This window comes from Copadichromis virginalis, linkage group LG15, assembly GCF_057382275.1.
Source record: "Copadichromis virginalis isolate Kocher_CV1m ecotype Utaka linkage group LG15, C_Virginalis_male_GT1.1, whole genome shotgun sequence".
In the NCBI taxonomy this organism is placed as follows: Eukaryota; Metazoa; Chordata; class Actinopteri; order Cichliformes; family Cichlidae; genus Copadichromis; species Copadichromis virginalis.
The window spans coordinates 27,546,715-27,572,469 of NC_140632.1; the positions used below are offsets into that span (position 1 = coordinate 27,546,715).

At 46.2% G+C, this 25,755-nt stretch overlaps 1 protein-coding gene across 1 annotated transcript; it reads left to right on the plus strand.

The window, feature by feature from the left end:
* The first annotated feature begins 19,420 nt into the window (after positions 1 to 19,420).
* Positions 19,421 to 24,774, plus strand: LOC146692642 (NLR family CARD domain-containing protein 3-like). The gene is made up of 5 exons (XM_085433501.1): positions 19,421 to 21,258; positions 21,365 to 21,538; positions 22,124 to 22,297; positions 24,011 to 24,057; positions 24,230 to 24,774. The coding sequence occupies exons 1-5, from the start codon at positions 19,421 to 19,423 to the stop codon at positions 24,772 to 24,774; spliced, it is 2,778 nt and encodes a 925-aa protein (XP_085289627.1).
* The last annotated feature ends 981 nt before the right edge of the window (positions 24,775 to 25,755 follow it).

Below are 25,755 nucleotides of genomic sequence, written 5' to 3' on the forward strand. Positions count from 1 at the left end.
GGTTATTTTAAAGAATGAATCCATCCAGAATAGTCAGAACAGACAATGTTTCTTTAATGAGCTATAAAGTGGTTTAATGTGATGCCCTGAGTCTCGTCCTTCAGCTGAAAATGCCCTCTGACTTTTTACAGAGATGGAAAAACCTGTAGAGGAGCAGCTGCTGCACATGTTGCGGGAATTGGATGAGGAGGATCTACGATATTTCCAGTGGATCCTGCAGAATGTGCCTGTAGCTAGTTTCCAGGCCAGAAAAAAGATCCGTCTGGAGAAAGCAGACATAATGGGAACAGTGGAATTGATGTTCCACACGTATGCTTCCAAAGATGCTGTGAGGGTGACAAGAATAATAATGAAGAAGATCAAGAAGAATAAAGGTCAGTGAGAGGAAGGAGAAACGTATCTGGACCACTGATCATTGATCAATGGCCATGAGTACCATTAACAGAGTTGGGGAATGGCTGCAATCACAGCATTGTAACATGGTGTCTTACACCTACCAGGCCAGTCATTTTCCAATGATGTGAGAATGTACACATTCTCTGCTGGTTTGAGTGGGGAATCAAGGAGGCCATTTACATGAAAAGGGAAAGACTATCTCTGAATCGAGGAGGGGGCCTAAGGGTACTGAACTGAAATGAATTAGGCGATACCTGAACCCTACAGAGGTTGCACAGGTAGTCCAACTCCTCCAATGGTGTGAATCTTTCTGGCCAAAAGATTCATGAGGGCGTCCTGAGGGCCAGGCTTCCTCTAGTGGGTTTGTGGGGCCTTATTGGGATTTTCCATAGAATACCAGATTTGGTAGATCCACCACTGGCACCCTGTGTTTCTCATGGATTAGGGCAAGTTCACCCTTAGCACATGTGACAGACTTGAAAGGGTCTGTAGAAAAAGGAGAGTATTATGCGCCATCATTAAGACACATACAATGGCACATACAATTCAAGACACATATACAAACCTCCATCTGAAGTGATAATTCCAATTATTGGACTTTCACTACACACACACAGCCAGTTGCTGTTTACAAGCAGCTGAACATCTGCTTTCATTAAAACCAGAAAGGAAGTGACGAGGTCAGAGTGCATGTTTGTGAAGTCTCCGTTAATAAGAGTCTGGTATTTGGCCTCTTTTCTTTAATTACAGCTTGTGCACTACGTCATTAATAACACTGTGTAGATATACGGAGGTATCACTTATATTACCTTTCAGGCTTTCAGCATAGAAACTGGAGCATCAGGCTAAAAACACCTCTTTAATATCTAAACATAAACAGATCTTTATTATGTGCATAGCCCTAAATCACTACAACTGTCAATCCAGAGTGTCAACAAATGTTGTTGACACTTTTTTAAACATGGGTAACACCGTTTGAATAATCAGCGCTGTTAAAGATTTACAATGAGCAGGCTACAATAAACATGCTTACAATTTGAAAGGATCACAGGATGTTGTGGGGCAAAAAACAGTCACAACGCTGAGCATTGACGAAATCTTTCTGCAGGGTATCTGATACACATTTACCTGCAAAGACATGGGCATGCTCCGTTTCACAAACTAACATGGCAACAGTAAATAAAGTGGCCTCCACGTTCAGACCTCCATCTTGTCCACATCAGTCTATGTTCACATAATAGAACCAAATACTTGTCATATACTTGGAGTAACAAACATCAGAGAATTAGAACTGAATAATAAACATCAGGACACCAGTGTGGGACACACATGAACAAGCTCACCCACCCGGTCATGGAACATTTGCATCTAACCTAATTTAAAGAACTGATTTCTGCTAGCTAGCTTCATAGATAAAAATAAAACGGGTCTCTTTTACATAACAATGAAAATGCACCAGCATACACTGAGAAGCTCATACTTCCCTTGTTACGGTGACTTCCTTAAGTTTATCTAGTGGAACAACAGCCAGCCACCTCTCCCATGTGTCCTCACTCTCCTCCAGATTCTCCTCTCTGTGGCCCAAAACACCTCACCTAGGGGGAAGTCCAGGAGGCATCCTAGTTAGAGGCCTGAACCACCCCAACCAAGGACCAGTAGTGGCTCTACTCTGAGTTCCTCCCAAAGGACCATCAAACACCCTCAGAGGAAACCAATTTCGGCCGCTTGTATCCATAATCTTATTCTCATGCTCAGAAAACTGGTTCATGCATTTATTACTACGAGGCTGGAGTATTGTAATTCATTATTATCAGGCTGTCTAAAAGTTTCTGAAAAGCCTTAAGTTGATCCCAAAGACAGCTGGCTTACTTGTTGTTCCTAGAGTATTAAACCCATTAAAACTAATGGGAGTGTGGACGCTCGTGTCGGTTTTAGGTCATACTATCTCTTCAAACTTTAGAGTAACTCTTATACCAACTAAGAGTCCAACGGTTCCTGAAAGCATCCGCTCTGTGCTTTTTCAGTAATATTATGATTGTTACGGTAATCCCAGGCATGACGCCACATTCAAATCTTGGTAAATAACACAGAAAAAAGAAGCCAAATGAAATGTCTGTTTTCCATAGAGCTCCATTAAACACTCACGGTCTTCTCTTAACCAAACTTCATCTTTGTGGGGCTGCTGCAACCTAGGATTACCGTAATGACCCTAATGTCACTGAAATGCTGCACCTGACAGCAGTGACAGGTTACGCTTTAGAGGGTTAAAAGAAAATGGGAGGCAGAGCCTTCGGGTTTGTTGTCTAAGGTGATTGTTGTGATTTGGCAATATAAAAATAAAACTGAATTCTCTCGATCACTAGCCACAGGTCGTTACCATAGGTGAGGTTACGTACGTAGATAAACCAGAAAATCAACAGTTTCACTTTTACGCTTAGCTCTTTCTATACTACCATAGACTGGAGCAGCATCTGCAATGATGCAGATACTGCAATCCATCTCTTAATCTTGTGCTCCTGTCACATTAACAAAACCCCAAGATACTTAAACTCCTCCTCTTAAGGTAGCAACTTGTCCCTGACCTGGAGTGGGCGTTCCAAGTGTTAATCCTTTATATTCATCAATCAACAAAATGCAGTGAATGAACAAAAGAGAAATCTAAATAAAAACAATATTTGGTATGACCACCTTTGCCTTCTTCTAGGTATACTTGCACACAGTTTTTGAAACATCTTGGAGAACTAGCCACAGATCTTCTGTGGATGTAGGTTTCCTCACATCCTTCTGTGTCTTCATGAATCCCAGATACACTCGATGATGTTGAGATTGATTGATCCCTCGGGATAATTTATTTATCTGAGGGAAATTGTTTTAAAGACTGCCAGACGATATGGCACCATCATGAGCACCAATGTTCCCCCTAAGCTGCGCGTGTGCACAATCGCACAGAAAATCTGCGTTGTGCACAAAAAAAAATCTAACCTGAGTTGAAATTAAAATAAATACGTTAAAAATCATTCTGTTTTGCAGTGTGAGTCAGTAAGTGACCGGTGACTGGCTACTCCAACCAATGATGCGATTCACATTTATATATACGCAGCTAATCAACGTCAATGACAGGCTATGACAGCGTCCTTATGGGCAGACACCGGTGTTTTAGCTAGCAAAGCGGCGTGGCTGATGTGGAGTGAAGCCACATCAGCACTCGAAAGCACTCTCTACCTGTGAGCAAAAACAAAACCAAAAAACCCCCCACCCTTTCCTATTGGTGGAAAAATGTACCATGTCAACCAATCAAAAAATTATATGGCAACATGGCATTTAGTTTTTTAGCAAGGAGGGAAGTTTTAGGAGTGACAGCGGCGTTTTAAGATGTGTGAGATTCGCGACATTTAGCGTGTTTGGAGTCTAAAATGAGTGTGTTGTCTTGTGTAGTTAGTGTGTAGTGTAGTTAATAGTTTTGTTGTGTGTGTCAAAACAATGAGGCGACTGCTGAATGTTACAGGTGTTAACAGGAGTGATATATCTCCTGTTGTCAGACCTACAGGTATCAGGCTTGTGATGTTCTCTTTTATCTCATAGTCGACAGAAATTACTTTTTGGAGAGGCACAAATAATTTGTGTGGCATTAAATTTGATGCAGAAAACCTGATTGTTCTGTAAATAGTTTGAAATGTTTATTTAGAAAAACCGCCTTGGCTGCATTTTTAGGTAAATAGCTGCAAAAAACTTTGTTGTTTGCAAAACTCAGTTACTTTGTTTGAAGTAGTAACTATGTAATTAATTGCCCAACATTGGTCATTATATACTGTATTTTGCAGACAGAGAGTTACAGGACTCTCTCCCAGAACACGGACTCATACTCATAATGCAAGTCAGAGCTTTATTTTTTTTATTTTTTAAAAAAGAACAGTAAGTTGTGTTTTCAAAATTCGAGTTCAAGTTATTTTTACTTCCAATAGTGTTTACATACACAGGTCATGAACAAGTTTTTTTTTTTTAAATTTTCATTGTAAGTGGGCTAAAGCAGTCAATTAAAAGTAGTGTAACATAAATGTAAATGCTGTAATTTGATTTTTTTTTTTTTTTTTTTTTTTTTTTGTGTGTGTCCCGTTTGGAGCTTTAGCCATCAGAATTGTTGTCTTAAGGCCAAGAAAGATGCCAAGCGGATTTATTTTACCAAGTGGATCATCATGGCCTTGCCATATTTGATTGACCTTTATTATAATTATGTATTTATTTTATTTTCGGTTGCTACAAACGGGACAGACATGACTTGGGGATAGGACAGGGAGAAAGAATGAAAGAAAGAGAGGGAGAGAAAGAAAAACAGAGGGGAGAAGAGACGGTGAGAAAGGGGAGAAGAAAGAAAGAAAAACAAACAAAACACCTGGATCACCTGTATGGAGAAAAAAAAACAGAAGAGAAAGCAAACAAAAAAAGAGCAACATAATAAATACAGCACCATCACAATAAACTAGCTAGCAGTAGATAACAGAAGATACTAAATATTAAACGCTATTGTGCAGCACTCAAGATAGACAGCGCACAATGTGCTTTGAGGCAGCAGCCAAGAAAGGTGTAGTCCGCGTCTGTGAACACCCGTGTGTACACCTGTGTGGATCAGCATGCTTGTATTCCAAAGGTTTCTCCATGTAACGATCTGCTAGGGAGTGTGGGGAGCCATAGCCCCGTCCCCCAGGGCATGAAGCAGGTATGGAGGAGATCCAGGCCCCAGACATCCAGAGGCCCCAGAGTACGAGGACCCGAGGAGGACCACCAAAAAGGGGGGGAACCGTGCCACCCTCCTGGGAAGAGCTGAGTAGCGCCCCAAACGAGAGGTCACCCAGCAGCTACGGAGCAGAGGCCAGAGGGGGTTGCAGTGGCGTGCCCGCGGGCTCTGCCGGCAGCCAGCTGTGCCAGAGAGGACCGAGCTTCAGGCCCAGAGGCCTGAGGGCACCCCACCCCCCGGAAGGGGCCCAGCCGGGCCACAGGCGCCAGGCCCCGCCAATCGGCCACTAGGAGTGAGCCGGTACATACATGAGTGCCCAGCCCCAGTCGACAAGAACCACCAACACACCAACGTCTGAGGGCATCAGCCACCGGCAGGGAGTGTGGTGAGGGGAGATAGGCCTCCGTACTTTGGAGGGCCTGAGATGTACCCAGAGAGGTTGAGTCTAAGACCCCACCTGACATATAGACACAGACGAACAGGCGCACGCGGACACAAACGTGCATTCCCACCCCCATATACACAACCAAATACTCGGCACTCACCCAACGTGTAGACAGACACAAATAGACACTGCACAGACAGTCACACTCCCCAAACATACTCTATATCCCAGGTCCGGGTAACCCCGCCCCCAGAGGGGCAAGCCGCACCTAGACCCAGGAGATGTAACCCTTCTCTCTGGGGTGGAGGCAAGCGGACCACCTCCTTATCTGCAGTAGCAGGGAGGCCCCGCATCCCAGACCCCAATCTGACGGCCAGCACCTCCTCCCAGCCCCCCAGCCCTGACGGCTAACAGAACCGGGGTGAGTGAAGACCCCAAACCTCCCTACGCCCGCTCATATGTAGTGTTGCTGTGTGCTGTTCTAAAGTACATTTAAAACACAGGAGAGCACGGCTCCTCCTGAAAACCCTTAGTGTCTATATGCATTTAAAATTGAGGGTAGGGCACCAGCGCCAGAGGTGGGTTGGAAAACACCGACCATCCTCTGGATGTTGTAAAACGTGCCCACCCCCAAGGCCCTATATGTATGTGTTATGTGAGAGTGTGAGTAATGTGGATGTCTAGGTTGCAGAATAAAATTGAGGCACAGGCGGCCAGAAGGGGACAGAGGGGACAGTGCCTTCCCTGCACCCTGGTGACATACCTGCACCCCAAGTCCTGTGTGTGTGGGTGGGTGTGGTAGAGTGGGAATAGGGAGGCAGCTGAGGATGGGGAGGGAAGAAAGGGAGGGGCAAGTGTGCCCCTCCCTGGGGCCAGCTCCCCCGCTGACCCCAGTAGGAACCCCCACACTCTGGAACCCACCAGGGCAAGGGGGCCCAGTCCCATCCAGACCGGGGCCCGCAGCAGCAGTACCGCCCAGCCCCACAGAGTCCGGGGCAGCCCACCCGACTCCACCCCAGAGAAAACTGCACCCACCCCATCATCCAATCATCTCCCAAACTACACAAGACAATAGACACCCAGGTTGAGTTCATTCTCTACCTCTCCTATATCTCTCCCCCACCTGCAGAGTGAGCTCCTGTAGAGAGGAGACCACCTGCAATGATATATCAACCTCCCCACCAGTTAGAGAGCCCCCTAGTTGGGCCGATGCACCAGAGGTCCCCTGCACTGGGGCTGAGCCCCCCTGCACCCACCTACCCACAGCTCTGGCAACACAACAGCCAGGATCCAAGCCCCCAAGGCCCAGCCAGCACCCCAGACTGGGGGCGGAGCACCCCCAGACCCCCAAGCCTCCACGCCCATCCCGGACCCACCCATGGGCAGCCAGACTACCAGGCCAGTAACCAACATCCGCCAGCACAAACCCTCCCCCATCTCCGCTGTACGTAGCCACAAGGAAAACACCATCTAAGAGCCACCAGAGCCCCTAACCAGGTCATGGCCACATCCCCCGGGTTAGGCCCTCCAGGGAAAACATTCCTAGGGACTCCCCAGACGCCCTGAGGCCTTCCCTACCCCCATATCAACCACAATAGCGAAGGCAGGACCAAACCATGACCCCCCACCCCCACTAGGTGATGAAGCCGATCAAAGGAGCCCAAAGGGATTGATCAAATGTGATGGCAGAGGCTGTATCAAGACTAATGTGATCTATTAGATGGTTTTTATATTGGTTAGAATTAAGATTATTTTTATTTTTCCAGTTAATGAGGACCATTTTCTTGGCAATGCATAGGGCCGTAAAAACAATGTGGGCTGTGTTTATTTCTGCAGTGACCTCATCCAAGTTGCCCAGCAAGCATACTAAAGGGGAGGCTGGAATCTTACATTTCAGACACTTTGATAAGTCTTCACATATCTCACGCCAAAACTTCTGAACTGGTGGACAGAACCAAAGAGCTTGGATGTAATTGTCCGGTGTATTTGCTGTGCAGTGTGAGCAGTTGTTGGAAGGCATATAGCCCATCTTGAACATCCTATGACCAGTATAGTGCACTCTATGTAATATTTTGTATTGTATTAATTGCAAACTGGGATTTCTGATCCATTGAAAGGTTTTTAAGCATATCTGAGACCAAAGGTTTTGGTCTAAGCTGATCGATAAATCTGCTTCCCATTTTGCAATAGGAAGGGATATTGATTCATCTATTTTAGAAAGTGTTCTGTATATTTTAGACAATAATTTGGGGGGGGGGGGGGGGGGGGGTTTAGACTAAAAAATTGTACCACACTTGGTCGTGTTTGTAATTCAGCTTCACTGGGATTAAATTTCTTTTTTACTAAGGATTTAATTTGTTGATATTCCAAAAATCGTTTCTTGTTGATCCCATATTGTGTAACTAGTCTGTCAAGTGAAATAAAGTCTGTTCCTTCCAATATATGTTCCAAGTATTTAATTCATTTGCAACTCCAATCTGGAAAGTTTATCATATTATTGTTTTGTAATATGTCCGGATTGTTCCAGATAGGTGTACGTTTGCATGGGATTAATGAAGACTCTGTCATTTTTAGAAACTCCCACCATGCTGTCAGAGAAGAGCTGATGTTGATGCTTTTAAAGCATTCATGTCGTTTAATGTTTGAGCTGATAAATGGTAGGTCTGAAATTTCTAGGTTATTACATAGTGCCTGTTCTACATCTATCCAAGGTTTGTCTAAGAGGGTGTGTTTAAACCATCTAGAGATGAACTGAAGCCTGTTGGCTAAAAAATAGTGATTAAAGTTAGGCAGATCTAATCCTCCTTTATCCTTGGTCTTTTGTAGTGTTTTTAAGCTGATACATGGGGGTTAGGGGTGCAACGATACACAAAATTCACGGTTCGGTTCGGTTCGATACTTTGGTGTCACGGTTCGATATTTTTTCGATACAAAAAAAATGTTCATGCCTTTTTAATTTGTCATTTATTAAAATTATAAATATATATTTTAACTCAAAAGTACAGTTTTTAAATTTAACCCTAACCCTTGTGCGTGTTTTTTATTTTGACAGCGAATGCGCACCTGCGGACCACTTATGTGCAGCCCTGGTTATTTAGCTCGTCATATTGCAGCCACAGAAATTATTTTGTCCATGAAACCATAAAGCTGCACTTTCTTTTTGCCTTATAGTCTGATTTGTCATAACTTCTCCGTTTTGCGGTAAGCTTTTCTTTGGCTGTCACTTCTTCACCCTGACCTGTCTTATTTGGCTCAGCAGAACTGAAATATATATCCTGCTGCTTTTACACATGCACTCACATAAGCTCAGCGATTCTCTGCGCGATGTTAAAGTTCATTCGATTTGGGTAAGAGAAGAAAGCAGGCTGAGTCCGGGGTAGGTGTCAAAAATAGTGATCTTTATTTTACACACTTTGCGCAGTCAGTGTGGGAAGACAATTTGCAATACAATCCTTCCGCGAATGGACCGTCCCGCATCCTTATATTGCCATGATGACATCACAGTTAGATCTTTACTGGAAATGATAACAATTCCCCACCTCTCAAAAAGTTCTCCTTATATGGACATCAACTGCTACTTTTAGAGAAAAACAAGTGTGTATTATATTGTGCATTTTGTGAAAGTATATCTATCAGAAAAACTGTCCTCAGACAACCCTCCTATTTTACTCAGTGTGTGTGTGAACGTGCGTGTCTTACATAAGGGTGTGCATGTTGTTACAGGCCTGAGTACGTGCTGAACTGCCTGTACACAGGCCTGGGTCCAACAGGACCCACCGGTCCGAGCGGTTAACTGCTTAAGCAAATAGAAAGAATAATACAGAACAGCAATGGACTGACTAGAGTACTGATAATCTGTGTGCATTAATATTTGCTCAGAGTAACATAGATGTGATTCAAAGATTATTCTGTCAACTGATTCAACAATGGTAAATGATTAATCAATGATAATTCTGATTATAACTGTGGTCATAAGAATACAAAATAAAATATCTCCTGGGCACAGCGATCAACCTCTCACATGTTTAAGCTTGCTGCAGGAGATTTCACTTGTCATGTTTGCATAGTAAGCTAACGATTAATAAGACGATGTCAGAGGAATTGGTGCACAAATTATCATCACTCACAGATCAGTGCTGTCGCTCTCTATACACAGTTCGCACGATTGCAAAGTGAAAGCAAAAAAACAAGCGCAAATTCAAACGCGATTTCAATATGTCACATATTGACAGTGGCTCACCGATGCCAATGACATAATTACCCAGCTACATTTCTGAAAGAATGCAAAAGCATTGACATATATTTTTCCTTCCTACAATAGCCCGACGGGCAGGGAAGAGATAGATTTTGGTAGCCCGACTGAAAAAATCGCTAGCCCCAGGACGTCGGGCTAGCGATATTGCAAGCCCTGTATCTGATTGAGGAATCACTCATCTTTGGAAAAGAGAGTTTATTACAGAGAAATGTCTCTTTCCAAAATAAAAGCTATACTATCCGCTTCTTCTGGGCTATATTCTCAGCAGCATAAGGAGAATCATGAGCTAACAGCTGTCTAAATGACTTGGCTAAAGTTAGTAGCATGCTTGTTGTTTTTGTGTAATGGGTAAAGATTTCCATCTAGCCAGATCGCCTTCTACTGTCTTTAAAAGTGGGATGTGGTTTAATGTAGTTAATTCTGAAAGCTTAGGAGAGACATTAATACCTAAATATTTTATATTTCCAGATTGCAGTGGGGAAGGAGAAGAATTATGGAAGGAGCAATTAATCAGAAGAACTGTAGATTTTGACCAGTTAATTGAATAATCTGAGACACTTGAGAAAGAATTTATCAATGCAATTACCCCAGAGAGATTGGTTTGTGAATTTTGGAGAAAAAGTAACACATCATCCACATAAAGGCTGATTTTATGTTCTACATTCTTACATTTTATGCCCTTAATTGTTGTAGCCTGTCTAATTGCTGCTGCTAGTGGCTCAATAAAAATTGCAAACAGTGAAGGGGAGAGTGGGCATCCCTGTCTGGTGCCCCTCAGGAGAGAGAAGCTGGAGGATGTTTGGTCATTTGTTCTGACACAAGCTGTTGGGGAGTTATATAATATTTTTAACCAGTTTATGAAAGAGGATCCAAAACCAAATTTGTGTAAAGTTGCAAATAGAAATTTCCAGTTAACTCTGTCAAATGCTTTTTCCGCATCTAAAGAAAATATTATGGTTTCAATGTTTTTACTGCATGAGTAGTCTATTAAATTAAGTAATCTACGTGTATTTGTTGATGAGTGCCTACCTTTTATGAAACCAGTTTGGTCAGGATGAATTAAAAGGGGGTTATTTTCTCTAATCTTTTTGAGAGAGCTTTGCAGATTATTTTAAGGTCTAGATTAATAAGGGATATTGGACGATAGCTTGAGGGAAATACATGGTCTTTCCCTGGTTTTAGTAAGAGACTGATATTTGCAGAGTTCATATTTGGTGGTAGTCTACCATTTTCTTTGATTTCCTGCAACATCCTGTGAAAAACTGGTGCCAGAATCGTCCAGAATTCTTTATAAAAATCTGTTGGAAAACCGTCTGCACCTGGAGCCTTATTATTGGGCATACTTATCAGAGCTTCCTGGAGTTCACCTGGCGTTAGTGGCGAATCCAGTGCCATTCCTTGGGTGTCTAATAATTTTGGAAGAGTTATGTTGTCGAGAAATTGATCAATTTCATTTTTAGATGGGTTTATTTGTTGTGTATATAAAGTTTCATAGAAATCACTAAAAAATTTGTTTATTTTCTTAAGATCATATATTATATTCCCAGATAAATCTTTAACAGCACATATAGTTGTTTTTTCTTTATTGATTTTTAACTGGTTAGCAAGAAATTTTCCGGATTTGTTACCGTGTTCATAATTTTGCACGCAAAGTCTTTGTACTAAGAATTTAGTCTTTTTATTAATAATTTCATTTAATTCTAGTTTTGTCTTACGTATTTTGTTTAATATTTCTTGATCTTGGTGTGACACATAGGCTTTTTCTAAGAATTTGATGTTTTTTTCTATTTCCTGAATATTTTTGTTTTCTTCTTTCTTCTTATGTGATGAGAAAGAGAATATTTTACCTCTAATCACGGCTTTCCGTGCTGATGCTGTTCCAGGAATGTCATTAAAGCCTAAATATAAAGTCCATTCTTTTTTAAAGTATTTGATAAACTCTTCATCTTTAAGTAGTGATGTATTAAATCTCCAGTTTTTACTTGGTGTAGTATTATTCTTCTGTATTAGTGTTAAAGATACAGGAGCATGATTGCTGACAGCTATAGGATGAATCTCAGTGTCTGAAATGTTACTCAGCAGTGAGCTGCTGACCAGACAATAATCCAGACGAGAGTAAGAGTGATGAACATGTGAGAAGAAAGAATATTCCTTACTGTTGGGGTGAAGGGAGCGCCATGCATCACAAAGACCAAAGTCGCTCATATACTGTTTGATTATATTTGTGGACTGCCAATTACGCTGAGTTCCTGCTGTATTGAGCCTATCCATTTCTTCATTTAGTCCCAGGTTGAGGTCTCCCCCAAGAACAATTGTGCAATCTAGGTGTTCGGAGAGTGTACTAAAAAAACCGTGAAAGAATGAGGGGTCATCAACATTTGGACCATATATACTTACGATACATAGCTTTTGGTTAAGTATAGATAGTTTGACAATTAGGAATCTGCTCTCTGGATCTACAGTGGGGCAAAAAAGTATTTAGTCAGCCACCGATTGTGCAAGTTCCCCCACTTAAAATGATGACAGAGGTCAGTAATTTGCACCAGAGGTACACTTCAACTGTGAGAGACAGAATGTGAAAAAAAAATCCATGAATTCACATGGTAGGATTTGTAAAGAATTTATTCGTAAATTAGTGTGGAAAATAAGTATTTGGTCACCTCAAACAAGGAAAATCTCTGGCTCTCACAGACCTGTAACGTCTTCTGTAAGAAGCTTTTCTGTCCCCCACTCGTTACCTGTATGAATGGCACCTGTTTGAACTCATCATCTGTATAAAAGACACCTGTCCACAGCCTCAAACAGTCAGACTCCAAACTCCGCCATGGCCAAGACCAAAGAGCTTTCGAAGGACACCAGGAAAAGTATTGTAGACATGCACCAGACTGGGAAGAGTGAATCTACAATAGGCAAGCAGCTTGGTGTGAAAAAATCAACTGTGGGAGCAATCATCAGAAAATGGAAGACATAAAAGACCACTGATAATCTCCCTCGATGTGGGGCTCCACGCAAGATCTCATCCCGTGGGGTCAAAATGATCATGAGAACGGTGAGCAAAGATCCCAGAACCACACGGGGGGACCTGGTGAATGACCTGCAGAGAGCTGGGACCAAAGTAACAAAGGTCACCATCAGTAACACACTACAACGGCAGGGAATCAAATCCCGCAGTGCCAGACGTGTTCCGCTGCTGAAGCCAGTGCATGTCCAGGCCCGTCTGAAGTTTGCCAGAGAGCACATGGATGATACAGCAGAGGATTGGGAGAATGTCATGTGGTCAGATGAAACCAAAGTAGAACTTTTTGGTATAAACTGAACTCGTCGTGTTTGGAGGAAGAAGAATACGGAGTTGCATCCCAAGAACACCATACCTACTGTGAAGCATGGGGGTGGAAACATCATGCTATGGGGCTGTTTTTCTGCCAAGGGGACAGGACGACTGATCCGTGTTAAGGACAGAATGAATGGGGCCATGTATCGTGAGATTTTCAGCCAAAACCTCCTTCCATCAGTGAGAACTTTGAAGATGAAACGAGGCTGGGTCTTCCAACATGACAATGATCCAAAACACACCGCCCGGGCAACAAAGGAGTGGCTCCGTAAGAAGCAAGCGTCAGGGTGGGCATGACCAAGATAACAAAAAAAGGCTCTAGAATCTGAAATGGAACTAACTTACCTTACCTTCAACTAATGGTCAGTGTCTACCTGGAACTTACATAAGCACAAACAGCAAAGAAAACGAACAACGCCACCCTCAGGTGTGACCAGTGTTGGGAAGAAACGGAATACATGTACTGCCGTTACGTATTTAAAATACAAAATATGACTAACTGTATTCCGTCACAGTTAACACCATTACACCTTTAAAAAGGTGGTATTCAGAATACAGCTACTTTGTTAAAATAAATGGATTACACAGCGGTCTTTTGCTGTTTCATATATTAGTCTACGCCCTCTCTATTTTTGGTAATTCCACGCCAGTGGAAGCCCAAACAAATTATGATTATGACACCTGTTTATTTTACGTGTAGTTGTTTTTTTCCCTGTGTAATAATATTCAACATTGCTATCAATACATTTTTCAAAAAATGCCTCTCAGTGCAAAATGGGTTCAAAGACATAAACAACTGTAGGATACTGTTTGTCCGTGATTTAGACAGGGGGAACAAATCGTGGCAGGATCAGCCTGATATTATTTGTATCCCACTATAACTTTACTGTATAAAGAACTAACATCTCCAAAATGTCAGCAGTAGTTTGTCATTACAACAAGTGTTTGGGAACTAAAAATCAAGAAGGTGGGATACTGTTTGTCCCTGATTTAAACAGCCCAGCGCTGCTCCAGATGAAGGGAAAACCAATTATGCAGGGGAGACCTACCCTGGCACTTGTGCAGGTGAAGCCAAAGGGAACGACATGCTTCACCATATTTTCTAGTCTTTGACTTAGAATGAAGTTGGTTTGGAAACATATTCAGCTATGCTTCATCTCCTGCTTTGCGTTTGTGTGGGCGCCCCGTGCTAGCAGTGTCCAAGCGTTGTTGTTTTTTTTTCCTTTTCATACCGTGTTCCCCCTTCAATGGCTCTGTGCCCCCCCTAGGGGGCTGTAGAGTACACCCAGCACAGACACACGCACACACAGGCAGGTATAGCCAACTTCCACGTTTATTGATATATTTGTATTTTGACAGCTGACTCAGTCGCACCGTCTGACAGCTCGAGCCCAGCTGATCTCTCCTGGCCGCTCCTCCTCGTCTCACTATAAACACAGCGGAGGAGACCATCATCAGTCCATAAACAATATCAGCTGTTCTTACCGGCCTCGCGGCGCCGCCCCGTTGAGCCTTCCGCTCCACTCCTCCCCTGCAGCTGCGCCCGGGGCCACGCCTCCGCCACACACCCCCACCGCCCGTTCGAGGCCGGGGAGCCGTCCGGCCGAGCCAACTCCCCCCCCCCGCGAGCGAGAGAGGAAATCGGCCACTGCCATCTGCGCCCCCGGCCTATGGATCACCTTGAACTTAAAGGGCTGCAACGCCAGATACCACCGGGTGATCCGGGCGTTGGCATCCTTCATGCGGTGGAGCCACTGCAGCGGGGCGTGGTCCGAACAGAGGGTGAATGAGCGTCCCAGGAGGTAATAGCGCAGGGAGCCGACCGCCCACCGGATGGCCAGGCACTCCTTCTCCACGGTGCTGTACCGGCGCTCGCGCTCTGCTAGCTTCCGGCTGATGTATAGGACAGGGCGGTCGGCCCCCCTTACCTGCTGGGACAAAACGGCTCCCAGCCCTCTGTCCGAGGCGTCAGTCTGCAGAACAAAAGGGAGGGAAAAGTTAGGAGTGTGAAGCAGCGGCTCCCCACAGAGAGCCTTTTTCACCTGCACAAACGCCGCCTGGCACGGCCCCGTCCACTGGACCAGATCCGGGGCACCCTTTCGGGTGAGATCGGTCAGGGGGCTGGTTAGCTGCGCAAACCCCGGCACAAAGCGACGATAGTAACCCGCCAACCCCAAGAACCGTCTCACCTCCTTTTTCGTCCTGGGGCGCGGGCAGGATGCGACAGCCGCCGTCTTCACCACCTGTGGACGCACCTGCCCGCCCCCCAGGTGGTACCCCAGATACTGCACCTCCCTCCGTCCAACCGCGCACTTCTTCGGATTGGCCGTGAGCCCCGCCCCCCTCAGGGACTCCAGGACCGCGGCCACCCGCAGCACATGCTCCGCCCAGGTGTCGCTGTGGATGATCACGTCATCCAGGTAGGCGGCAGCATACGCTGCGTGCGGACGCAGTACCCGGTCCATGAGACGCTGGAAAGTGGCCGGGGCCCCGAACAGGCCAAACGGAAGTGTCACGAACTGGTACAAACCGTACGGAGTGGAGAAGGCCGTTTTCTCCCTGGCCTCGGCAGACAAGGGAATCTGCCAATAGCCCTTGGTTAAGTCCAGTGTCGTGAAAAAGCGGGCCGTGCCTAACCGGTCCAGGAGCTCGTCGACCCGAGGCATGGGGTAGGCATCAAAGCGTGACACTTCGTTCACCCTGCGATAGTCGACACAGAACCGTATAGACCCATCCTTCTTCGCCACCAGAACGATGGGGCTACACCAGGCGCTGTGCGACTCTTCTATTACTCCCATCCTCAGCATCTCCGCCAATTCCCTCTGCACGATTTTTCGCTTGTGCTCCGGGAGCCTGTAGGGCCGTGAACGCACCGTCACGCCAGGCTGCGTCACGAAATGGTGCTCGATGAGGGACGTCCGGCCGGGCAGGGGGGAGAACACGTCCGCAAAACGCCGTTGCAACGCGACAACATCCGCTCTCTGGGCCTGTGTGAGATGGTCATCACAAGGGAGGGAGGCGGGAATGATAGAATTTGGCACCTCAGGCCCCAACTCATCTCTCTCCTTCACCAAGCTCACCAGAGAAGCGGTTTCAACCTCTCGCCACAGTTTGAGGAGATTGAGGTGATAAATCTGCGTGGCTCCTCCCCTGTCCGACCGAGCGACCTCATAGTCCACGTCCCCGACTCGCCGTGTGACCACAAAGGGTCCTTGCCACTTGGCGAGCAACTTCGAGCTGGAGGTAGGGAGTAACACAAGCACTTTATCTCCCGGTGAAAATTGCCTGAGCCTAGCCCCTCTGTCATACAGGCGTTGCTGACGCTGCTGAGCCTGGAGCAAATTCTCCCGTGACAACCTCCCCAAAGTGTGGAGTTTTGCTCTCAGGTCCAACACGTACTGAATCTCATTTTTGGCGGGGCTCGGACCGTCCTCCCAGCTTTCTTTAATCAGGTCGAGCACCCCACGTGGCCTCCTGCCGAACAGCAGTTCAAAGGGAGAAAATCCCGTGGAGGCCTGGGGCACCTCCCGCACTGCGAATAACAGAGGGTCTAGCCAGTGATCCCAATTGCGTTCATCCTCGTTAATGAACTTCCGAATCATGGACTTTAAAGTCTTATTCAGCCGCTCCACCAGCCCGTCAGTCTGAGGGTGGTAGACGCTGGTCCGAATAGATTTAATGCCCAGTAATTCGTACAGTTCCCGCAGTGTACGAGACATAAACGACATGCCCTGGTCAGTCAGTATCTCTTTCGGGATTCCGACTCGGGAGATGACCTGAAACAGTGCCTGCGCCACACTCTTTGCAGAGATGGTGCGCAGCGGAACTGCTTCCGGGTACCGCGTTGCGTAATCCACCAGGACTAACACAAAGCGGTAGCCGCGTGCACTCCGGTGAAACGGCCCGATGAGGTCCATGCCGATGCGCTCAAACGGGACCTCAATGAGGGGGAGAGGGCGCAGCGGCGCCTTCGGTATGGCCGGCTGGTTAACAAGTTGGCAGTCCGGGCAGGACGCGCACCATCGGCGCACATCCGCTCGGATGCCCGGCCAATAAAATCGGGCCGTTATTCGCTCCAGAGTTTTCTCATAGCCCATATGCCCTGCCATGGGGTTATAGTGGGCCGCCTGGAAAAGCGTTTCCCGGCGGCCCTGCGGCACCAACAACTGGGTGTGTGTTTCCTCTGTCTGAGTGTCACGACTCACTCGATATAATCGGTCGTTTAATAAGACGAAACGCGGGTAGGTCTGCGCGGCCTCAGGGCGCACCACGTGACCATCAATAGCCATCACTTGGTCAAAGGCTGAGCGTAGGGTGCCGTCACGAGACTGCTCCAGTGGGAAATCGCCCATGGGGGACACTTCCGGGGCCGGCGGGACGTCCCGTGAGGGACCCGCCAGCTCCTCCCCCCCGGAGTCGGTGTCGGACGACCCCGCGTCACCGCTGAATGCCGCGCACACGCTACACCCCGCTTCCGGTCGTGATCGCACCCCCGCGTACTGCCCCAGTAGCTGATGAAACCCCGGCCAATTGGTACCCAGAATCAGGGGGTGCGACAGGCGCGGGCTAACCGCCGCCGTTACTCTATGCGTTTTGCCCTTATACTTTAATAACAGCGGCACAATGGGATACCTGTGAACGTCACCATGCACACACCTCACCTCCACCCATTCTGCCTCCAGCAATGCCCCGGGGCGAACCAAGCTTTGGTGTACGAGGGTCTGCGTGCAGCCCGTGTCCACCAACGCCTGGCGTATACCCCCTCGAGTCCTTACCGGAATACTGTATGTCCCTCCTGGACCGGGGGAGGGTGCTGGGGCGCCAGCAACACGAAACACCTGCCCCACTTCCATAAGCGGACAATCCCTCCTCAGGTGCCCCGGCTGCCCGCACTTCCAACACTCCGGCCCCGGCGTCTGTGCTGCTGTCCGTGGCTCGGGGGCGGCTCCACTTGGCTCGGCTGCCCTGGACGGCACCAACGCCGCGAAAGGGTTAGTGGGGCTCAGCGCCGGCAGCCGCTCTGCCTGCCCTGGTGCCGGCACACGGCGTCTCGGGGCCGGCACTGGGGCCTGTTTGTTCGGCCTCCGTCCGGCGTCCCCGGGTTCCCCTGCTCCAGCGGCAAGGTGGTCTTCCGCTAGCGTCACCGCTACCTCCAGGCTTGCGGGCCGGTGGCACCGGACCCATCTCGCCGTCTCCGCTGGCAATCCCTCCGTGAACTGCTCCAGCACCACCTTGTCCACCAGCTTCGTCTCGCCCTCCGATGCTCCCGGTTGCAGCCAGCGCACCGCCGCGTCGCGCAGCTGCCGGGCCCAGGCGAATGGTCGGTCCGTTGTAGCCAGCCGACAGGCCCGGAACCGCCGGCGATGGTCTTCGGCGGTGAGCCCCAGCCTGTCCACCACCGCCCGGCTCACGTCCGGGAAGCTGCTCCTCGACGCCGGAGGCAGACTCAGGGCCGCTGTTTGTGCCTCCCCAGACAGCAGGGGGAGCAGCCGCGGAGCCCACTCCTCCCGCGGCCATTGGCAAGCCTCCGCCGTGGCACGGAAGGTCTCCAAAAAAACTTGTGGGTCGTCCCCGTCCCCCATCCGGGGCACCGACACCGACAGCGGCGAGGGCTTCGGCGTGGCAGCGGCCCCGACCAGCCGTTCCAGAACTTGCGTCTGTCGGTCCGTCTGCTCCCGCAGCGCGGCCAGGTGGGCACGCTGGTCGGCCGCCTGATCCCGGCTCATCGTCGCCATCTCCGCCAGCATCTGCGCCAAGAATTGCAGAGGCTGGGCGGGTGGCGTGGCCTGTGGGTCGGACATTTCCCCACCGGCACTTTCCTGGGTTTCGGCACCACTTGTAGAGTACACCCAGCACAGACACACGCACACACAGGCAGGTATAGCCAACTTCCACGTTTATTGATATATTTGTATTTTGACAGCTGACTCAGTCGCACCGTCTGACAGCTCGAGCCCAGCTGATCTCTCCTGGCCGCTCCTCCTCGTCTCACTATAAACACAGCGGAGGAGACCATCATCAGTCCATAAACAATATCAGCTGTTCTTACCGGCCTCGCGGCGCCGCCCCGTTGAGCCTTCCGCTCCACTCCTCCCCTGCAGCTGCGCCCGGGGCCACGCCTCCGCCACAGGGGCGGACCCCACACTTTGGGAAGCTCTGCTTTACTCTCATTGAGTAACGTAACGGAATACGTTACAAAATACACTTTGGAGCATGTATTCTGTAATCTGTACTGGAATACATTTTAAAAGTAACCTTCCCAACACTGGGTGTGACGACCAAAGACAACACACAAAATCATGACCTGGGACATAACACTTAATGAACTTACACATAAGCTTTATATTATCTAAATATGTGTTGTTATTTTACTCAGAGTTTCTTCTAAAGTGTCAGCCTAACCTGAAGAAGAAGATCCAGTTTGTGTTTGGAGGAATCGCTAAAGCAGGAAACCCAACCCTTCTGAATCAGATCTACATAGAGCCCTACATCACAGAGGGAGGGACTGCAGGGGTCAGTGATGAACATGAGGTCAGACAGATTGAAACAGCATCCAGGAAACCAGACAGACCAGAAACAACAATCAGACAAGAAGATATCTTTAAAGCCTCATCTGTTAAAGATAAACCAATCAGAACAGTGCTGACAAAGGGAGTGGCTGGCATTGGGAAAACAGTCCTAACACAGAAGTTCACTCTGGACTGGGCTGAAGACAAAGCCAACCAGGACATCCAGTTCATGTTTCCATTCACTTTCAGAGAGCTGAATGTGCTGAAAGAGAAAAAGTTCAGCTTGGTAGAACTTATTCATCACTTGTTTCCTGAAACCAAACAAGCAGGAATCTGCAGTTTTGAAGACTTCCAGGTTGTATTCATCTTTGATGGTCTGGATGAGTGTCGACTTACTCTTGACTTCCACAAAACTACAATTCTGACTGATGTTACAGAGTCCACCTCAGTGGATGTGCTGCTGATAAACCTCATCAGGGGGAAATTGCTTCCTTCTGCTCGCCTCTGGATAACCACACGACCTGCAGCAGTCAATCAGATCCCTCCTGAGTATGTTGGCATGGTGACAGAGCTCAATGGATTCACTGACCCACAAAAGGAGGAGTACTTCAAGAAGAGATTCAGTGATAAGAACCAGGTAACCAAGATCTTCTCCCACATCAAGACATCACGAAGCCTCCACATCATGTGCCACATTCCAGTCTTCTGCTGGATCACTGCTACAGTGCTTGAGGATGTACTGAAAACCAGAGAGGGGGGAGAGCTGCCCAAAACCCTGACTGAGATGTGCATCCACTTCCTGGTGGTTCAGGCCAAAGTGAAGAAAGTCAAGTATGATGGAGGAGCTGAGACAGATCCACATTGGAGTCCAGAGAGTAGGAAAATGATCGAGTCTCTGGGAAAACTGGCTTTTGATCAGCTGCAGAAAGGAAACCTGATCTTCTATGAATCAGACCTGACAGAGTGTGGCATCGATGTCAGAGCAGCCTTGGTGTACTCAGGAGTGTTCACACAGATCTTTAAAGAGGAGAGAGGGCTATACCAGGACAAGATGTTCTGCTTCATCCATTTGAGTGTTCAGGAGTTTCTAGCTGCTCTATATGTCCATCTGACCTTCATCAACTCTGGAGTCAACCTGCTAGAAAAACAGCAAACATCCTGGTGGTCTAAACTTTTGCAAAATAAACCTAAAAGGAAAAATCTCCACCAGAGTGCTGTGGATAAGGCCTTACAGAGTCCACATGCACACCTGGATTTGTTCCTTCGCTTCCTCTTGGGTCTTTCACTTCATACCAATCAGATTCTTCTACAGGATCTACTGACACAGACAGGAAATAGCTCACTGAACAGTCAGGAAACAGTCCAGTACATCAAGAAGAAGCTCAGTGAGAATCTGTCTGCAGAAAGAAGCATTAATCTGTTCCACTGTCTGAATGAAATTAATGATTGTTCTCTATGGAAGGAGATCCAAACGTCTTTGAGTTCAGGAAGTCTTTCAAAACAAAAACTGTCTCCTGCTCAGTGGTCAGCTCTGGTCTTCATCTTACTGTCATCAGAAGGTCTGGATGTTTTTGACCTAAGGAAATACTCTGCTTCAGAGGAGGCTCTTCTGAGGCTGCTGCCAGTGGTCAAAGTAACTAGGAAAGCACTGTAAGTGTTTAGAGATCCTGTTTAGTCCTGGTGATTCAAATGTGCTGGTACTGACTGAAACTTAATTTCTTCTTTCTTTTTCTTTTTCTTGTCATTTTCTATTCAGTCTGAGCTTTTGTAAGTTTACAGAGAGAAGCTGTAAAACTCTGTCCTTAGTTCTCAGCTCCCAGTCTTCTAGCTTGAGAGAGCTGGACCTGAGTAACAATGACCTGCAGGACCCTGGCGTGAAGCTTCTGTCCGCAGGACTCAAGAATCCACAATGCAAACTGGAAACTCTGAGGTCAAGTAACATTAAAAAGATAACTGAAAGCTAATTTTCATAATTTAAAAAACTTCTACCTTGGTTAGGATTGTCTTTTCTAATGTCAATTGTCAAATGACGGTTTACTAAACTTCATCACTAATTTCTGGATTTATTTCCATTATTTTTATTTTGTAATTAATCTATCCATCCATTTTCTTCATTACCTGTTTAACTTAAGTGATTAAAATAAAAGATGGAGGGATTATCTTGTGAGGTACAAGTACCAAGCACTCCCACTTATTGTTTTTTTTTTTTTTTTCAATTTAATGCTTAATTCTTTATTGAGGAAGTGGTATATGTTTGGCCAAACAAATCTGCCAAGCTTAGTGTCGGGACTTAAAAAATATTTTTATATAACTGAGTCACCTTGTTTTTTTATTTTATTTTTATTTTTTATTTAAGAAGTATTCAGAAAGGACTCTGAAGTTTTTCTCTGCTTAGTATTTATTTTGATGGAATCAACCTGTTTGATCGAATGAGAAGAAAAGTGAATTAAAGTATTTTCTTTTGCTTGTGTTCGAGGAGTGAACAAGAGTCTTGTGTTGTTTTGTTTGCCTCCAGTCTTTCAGGTTGTCTTATCACAAAGGACAGCTGTGCTTCTCTGGCCTCAGCTCTGAGATCTAACCCTTCCCATCTGAGAGACCTTGACCTGAGTTATAATCATCCAGGAGACTCAGGAGTGGCTCTGCTGTCAGCTAGACTAGAGGACCAACAATCGAAACTGAAAAACCTTAGGTATGGGAGGTCTGGTACAGCCACAGACAGTGTGTGATAGTCAATCCCTTTCCTTTACTCAGCCTGTCCATCATGCTGAACAAACGTGTTACATGAACAATCACACAAGTAGCAAACGTTTTTCTTTTCATGACAGTAAAAGTACTAATTGGATATGAATGTATGTGTGTAGCATGTCTTCAAGCAACTCCAAGAACAAAAATTGGCTTACTCAGTTTGGGGTGATCCATATATGCTAAAAGAAGACTCCAGGCTGAAGAATACCTCTTTTGTATTTTCACTTCCTGCAACTTTTATTAGTGTTATTGATTAGGATATAATTATTTCAAAAGGTCATTTAATTTGTCATTATTTGTTAGATTTATTTTTATAACGTTGCCTAATGGTTTGCCAGAACCTCTTCAAGGCAGATCAAAAGTCTTTTTCCTCTGCGTCACCAAAATCGTCTTGCTACTTTGCTTCAGCTACTGCCGAATCTGCATTCCATTTGGCCTCCTTGTACCTGTTACCTGCCTCTGAAGTCCCACAGCAGAATATGGTCCATTCCCTGCCAGCTGTTCCCATCACACCCTCACTATACATTTAGGAGGGCGAGGTCTGTCCAGCATCCTCCCTTGCCACCTAATCCAACTCACTACCAAGTGGTGATCAATTGACAGCTTGGCACCTCTCTTCACCAGAATCTGATAATACGATTATTATTGTTGTTGACGGTCAGCGTTTGTTATGGATAAAGTGTAATTTGCACAGAAGTCCAATAACAGAACACCACTCGAGGTCGGATTGGATCAGGCAGGCCTTTCCCAACAGTCACTGTTGGGAAAGGCCTGTATCGGGCATCCCTGCCGACTGAGGGCTACTCCAGACTGGAGCAGAGTTCAACCCCTTCCCAGGAGATTAATTCCAGAGCCCAAGCCATGCACTGCAGTGAGCCTGACTATATCTAACTAGTATCTCTCAACCTCATGCAGCAGCTCAAGTTCCATTCAAGTCAGCCTTAGTAGCTGGGTACAAAACCACAGGGCCCCGCCACTGACTGTCACCCTACACACATTTCACCTGACCCCTCAAGTATATAGTCCAGAGTAGAAGTAATAAATGCACAAACTAGTTTTTTAGCTTCACTCTGAGTGAAGATGGTTCTAATGTTAGAGATACTGATCAAATGTAAGACTAGCACAGTCTTACATTTGCATGATCGTGGCTCAAGAGTTGGGAGTTCGCCTTGTAATCTGAAGGTTGCCGGTTCGAGCCCTGGCTCCGACGGTCTCAGTCGTTGTGTCCTTGGGCAAGACACTTCACCCATTGCCTACTGGTGGTGGTCAGAGTGCCCGGTGGTGCCAGTGTCCGGCAGCCTCACCTCTGTCAGTGCGCCCCAGGGTGGCTGTAGGCTACAGTGTAGCTTGCCATCACCAGTGTGTGAATGTGAATGGGTGGATGACTGGATATGTAAAGCGCTTTGGGGTCCTTAGGGACTAGTAAAGCGCTATATAAATACAGGCCATTTACCATTTTAGCACAGTCCTAGCATGGAACCCTGAACTCCATAATTACCTTAGTGTAATTTCCCTCTGATTGTGAAAAAGAATCCCCATTTACATGAACACAATAGAGTCTATTAGACAACCATTATTGCATTGTATGTATTACAAATACATGTAATGTTGATGTGTGAAATACACTGAGGTGGTCTGACCCCCCTCCTACCTTTAGGTTGAGGCCTGCTGGAGTCCGATGGTTGAGACCAGGTCTGAGGAAGTGTAAGCGTGTTTTTGATGTGATTCATGAATACAAAGCAGCACACATTCAACCATCTTTAAACTGTCACATCACTCATTCACATCTGTGATGTCAGTAGTCATTATCAAAGAGTCAATCAATGAACAGATGATGGATGAGTAACTGCAGCTGTATTGTGTTTGTTCTCCTTAGATATCTGTGAACCCACACCCAGCGCAAACACAATACATACAAAGATCAAGCTGTCTGACAACAACAGGAAAATGACATTGGTGAAGGAGGATCAGTCATATCCTGACCATCATGACAGATTTGAGCTTCCTCAGCTGCTCTGTAGAAATGGTCTGACTGGTCGATGTTACTGGGAGGTGGAGTGGAGAGGGAAGGTTGATTTATCAGTGAGTTACCGAGGAATAAAAAAGAAAGGAAGCAGTAATGGATGCAGGTTTGGAAGCAATGATCAGTCCTGGAGTCTGAGGTGCTCTGATGACGCCTGTTACCATGTCTGGCACAATGATGAAACAGCATTCATCTCCTCCACCTCCTCCTCGGTCTCTCACAGAGTAGGGGTGTATGTGGACTGTCCTGGTGGCACTCTGTCCTTCTACAGAGTCTCCTCCGACACTCTGATCCACCTCCACACCTTCAGCACCACATTCACTGAGCTTCTGTACCCTGGATTTGGGTTCTGGTCACCTGGTTCTTCAGTGTCTCTGTGTGCAGTTGAGTATGAGTAGCCTCATCCATTAGAAAGGCCGTAGAGCAGATAATTCTGTCTGCACATGGGTCTCTTTCACTCAGAAACACGTTTTCTAATTCACAAATACATAGACTATCCACATCATTAAAGTCCCTTTATTTTATCTTCCTCTTTATTTAGAAATTAAAAATGCATTAATTAAAAATCTCTGTTAAAATATAGCTACTCTCAATGCAGTCACAGAAAGGAATTTGAAGGGCAAACTGTTTTGGTGTGCAGTCTAATAGGTTAGAGGAAAGGAGCAAGACCACAAGTTTATGCACGGAGAGAGAGGATATGCAGATGATTGGAGTGGCAGGGAAGGATGCTAGGGATAGTGTGAGATGGAGGCAGATGATCCACTGTGTCAACCATAAAGGGAGCAGCCAAGATTAGAAGAAAAGAAAAAAACAGCTTTGGTGTGCAGTCATCCTGCTAGCACCTTTGGCAGCCATACCCTGGGAGGGTTGATGGGCAGTATTAGTAGTATCCTATGGGCACCGTATTGTTAATATTTGATCTAATGCTTAATATTTTTGCTACAGACAAAGAGTATTTACATTATGTACTAAATCATTCTGTCTGCCTCTGTGTCTATGAGAACAAAGTTGAGTAATTCTTCTTCCCATCTTATATCCTGATACTAATGTTGTGCCTTTATCCTTTTCAGGATGCAAGAGGTAAACTGACTTGGGATAGAAAACTTTCAGACAGGTAATCAAATAAATAAAAATTCAACTGGGTTATGCTTGTTAAACTGAAGCATAGCTTATCCATACACTTTCATTCAGACTTCATTGAACAGAGGAGCAGTTTGCTCAACACCTGTTGATCTAACTCATACTTTGTGGGTATATTGCTGGAGACCTGATAGAGGGCAGTAAAGACAGTGAAGTTATTTTGATGACCAGTTGGCACACTCTACATCAACAGTCCATTCAGGTTTTACTTTGAGTGGGCATTGTGGATTCTTGTTTGT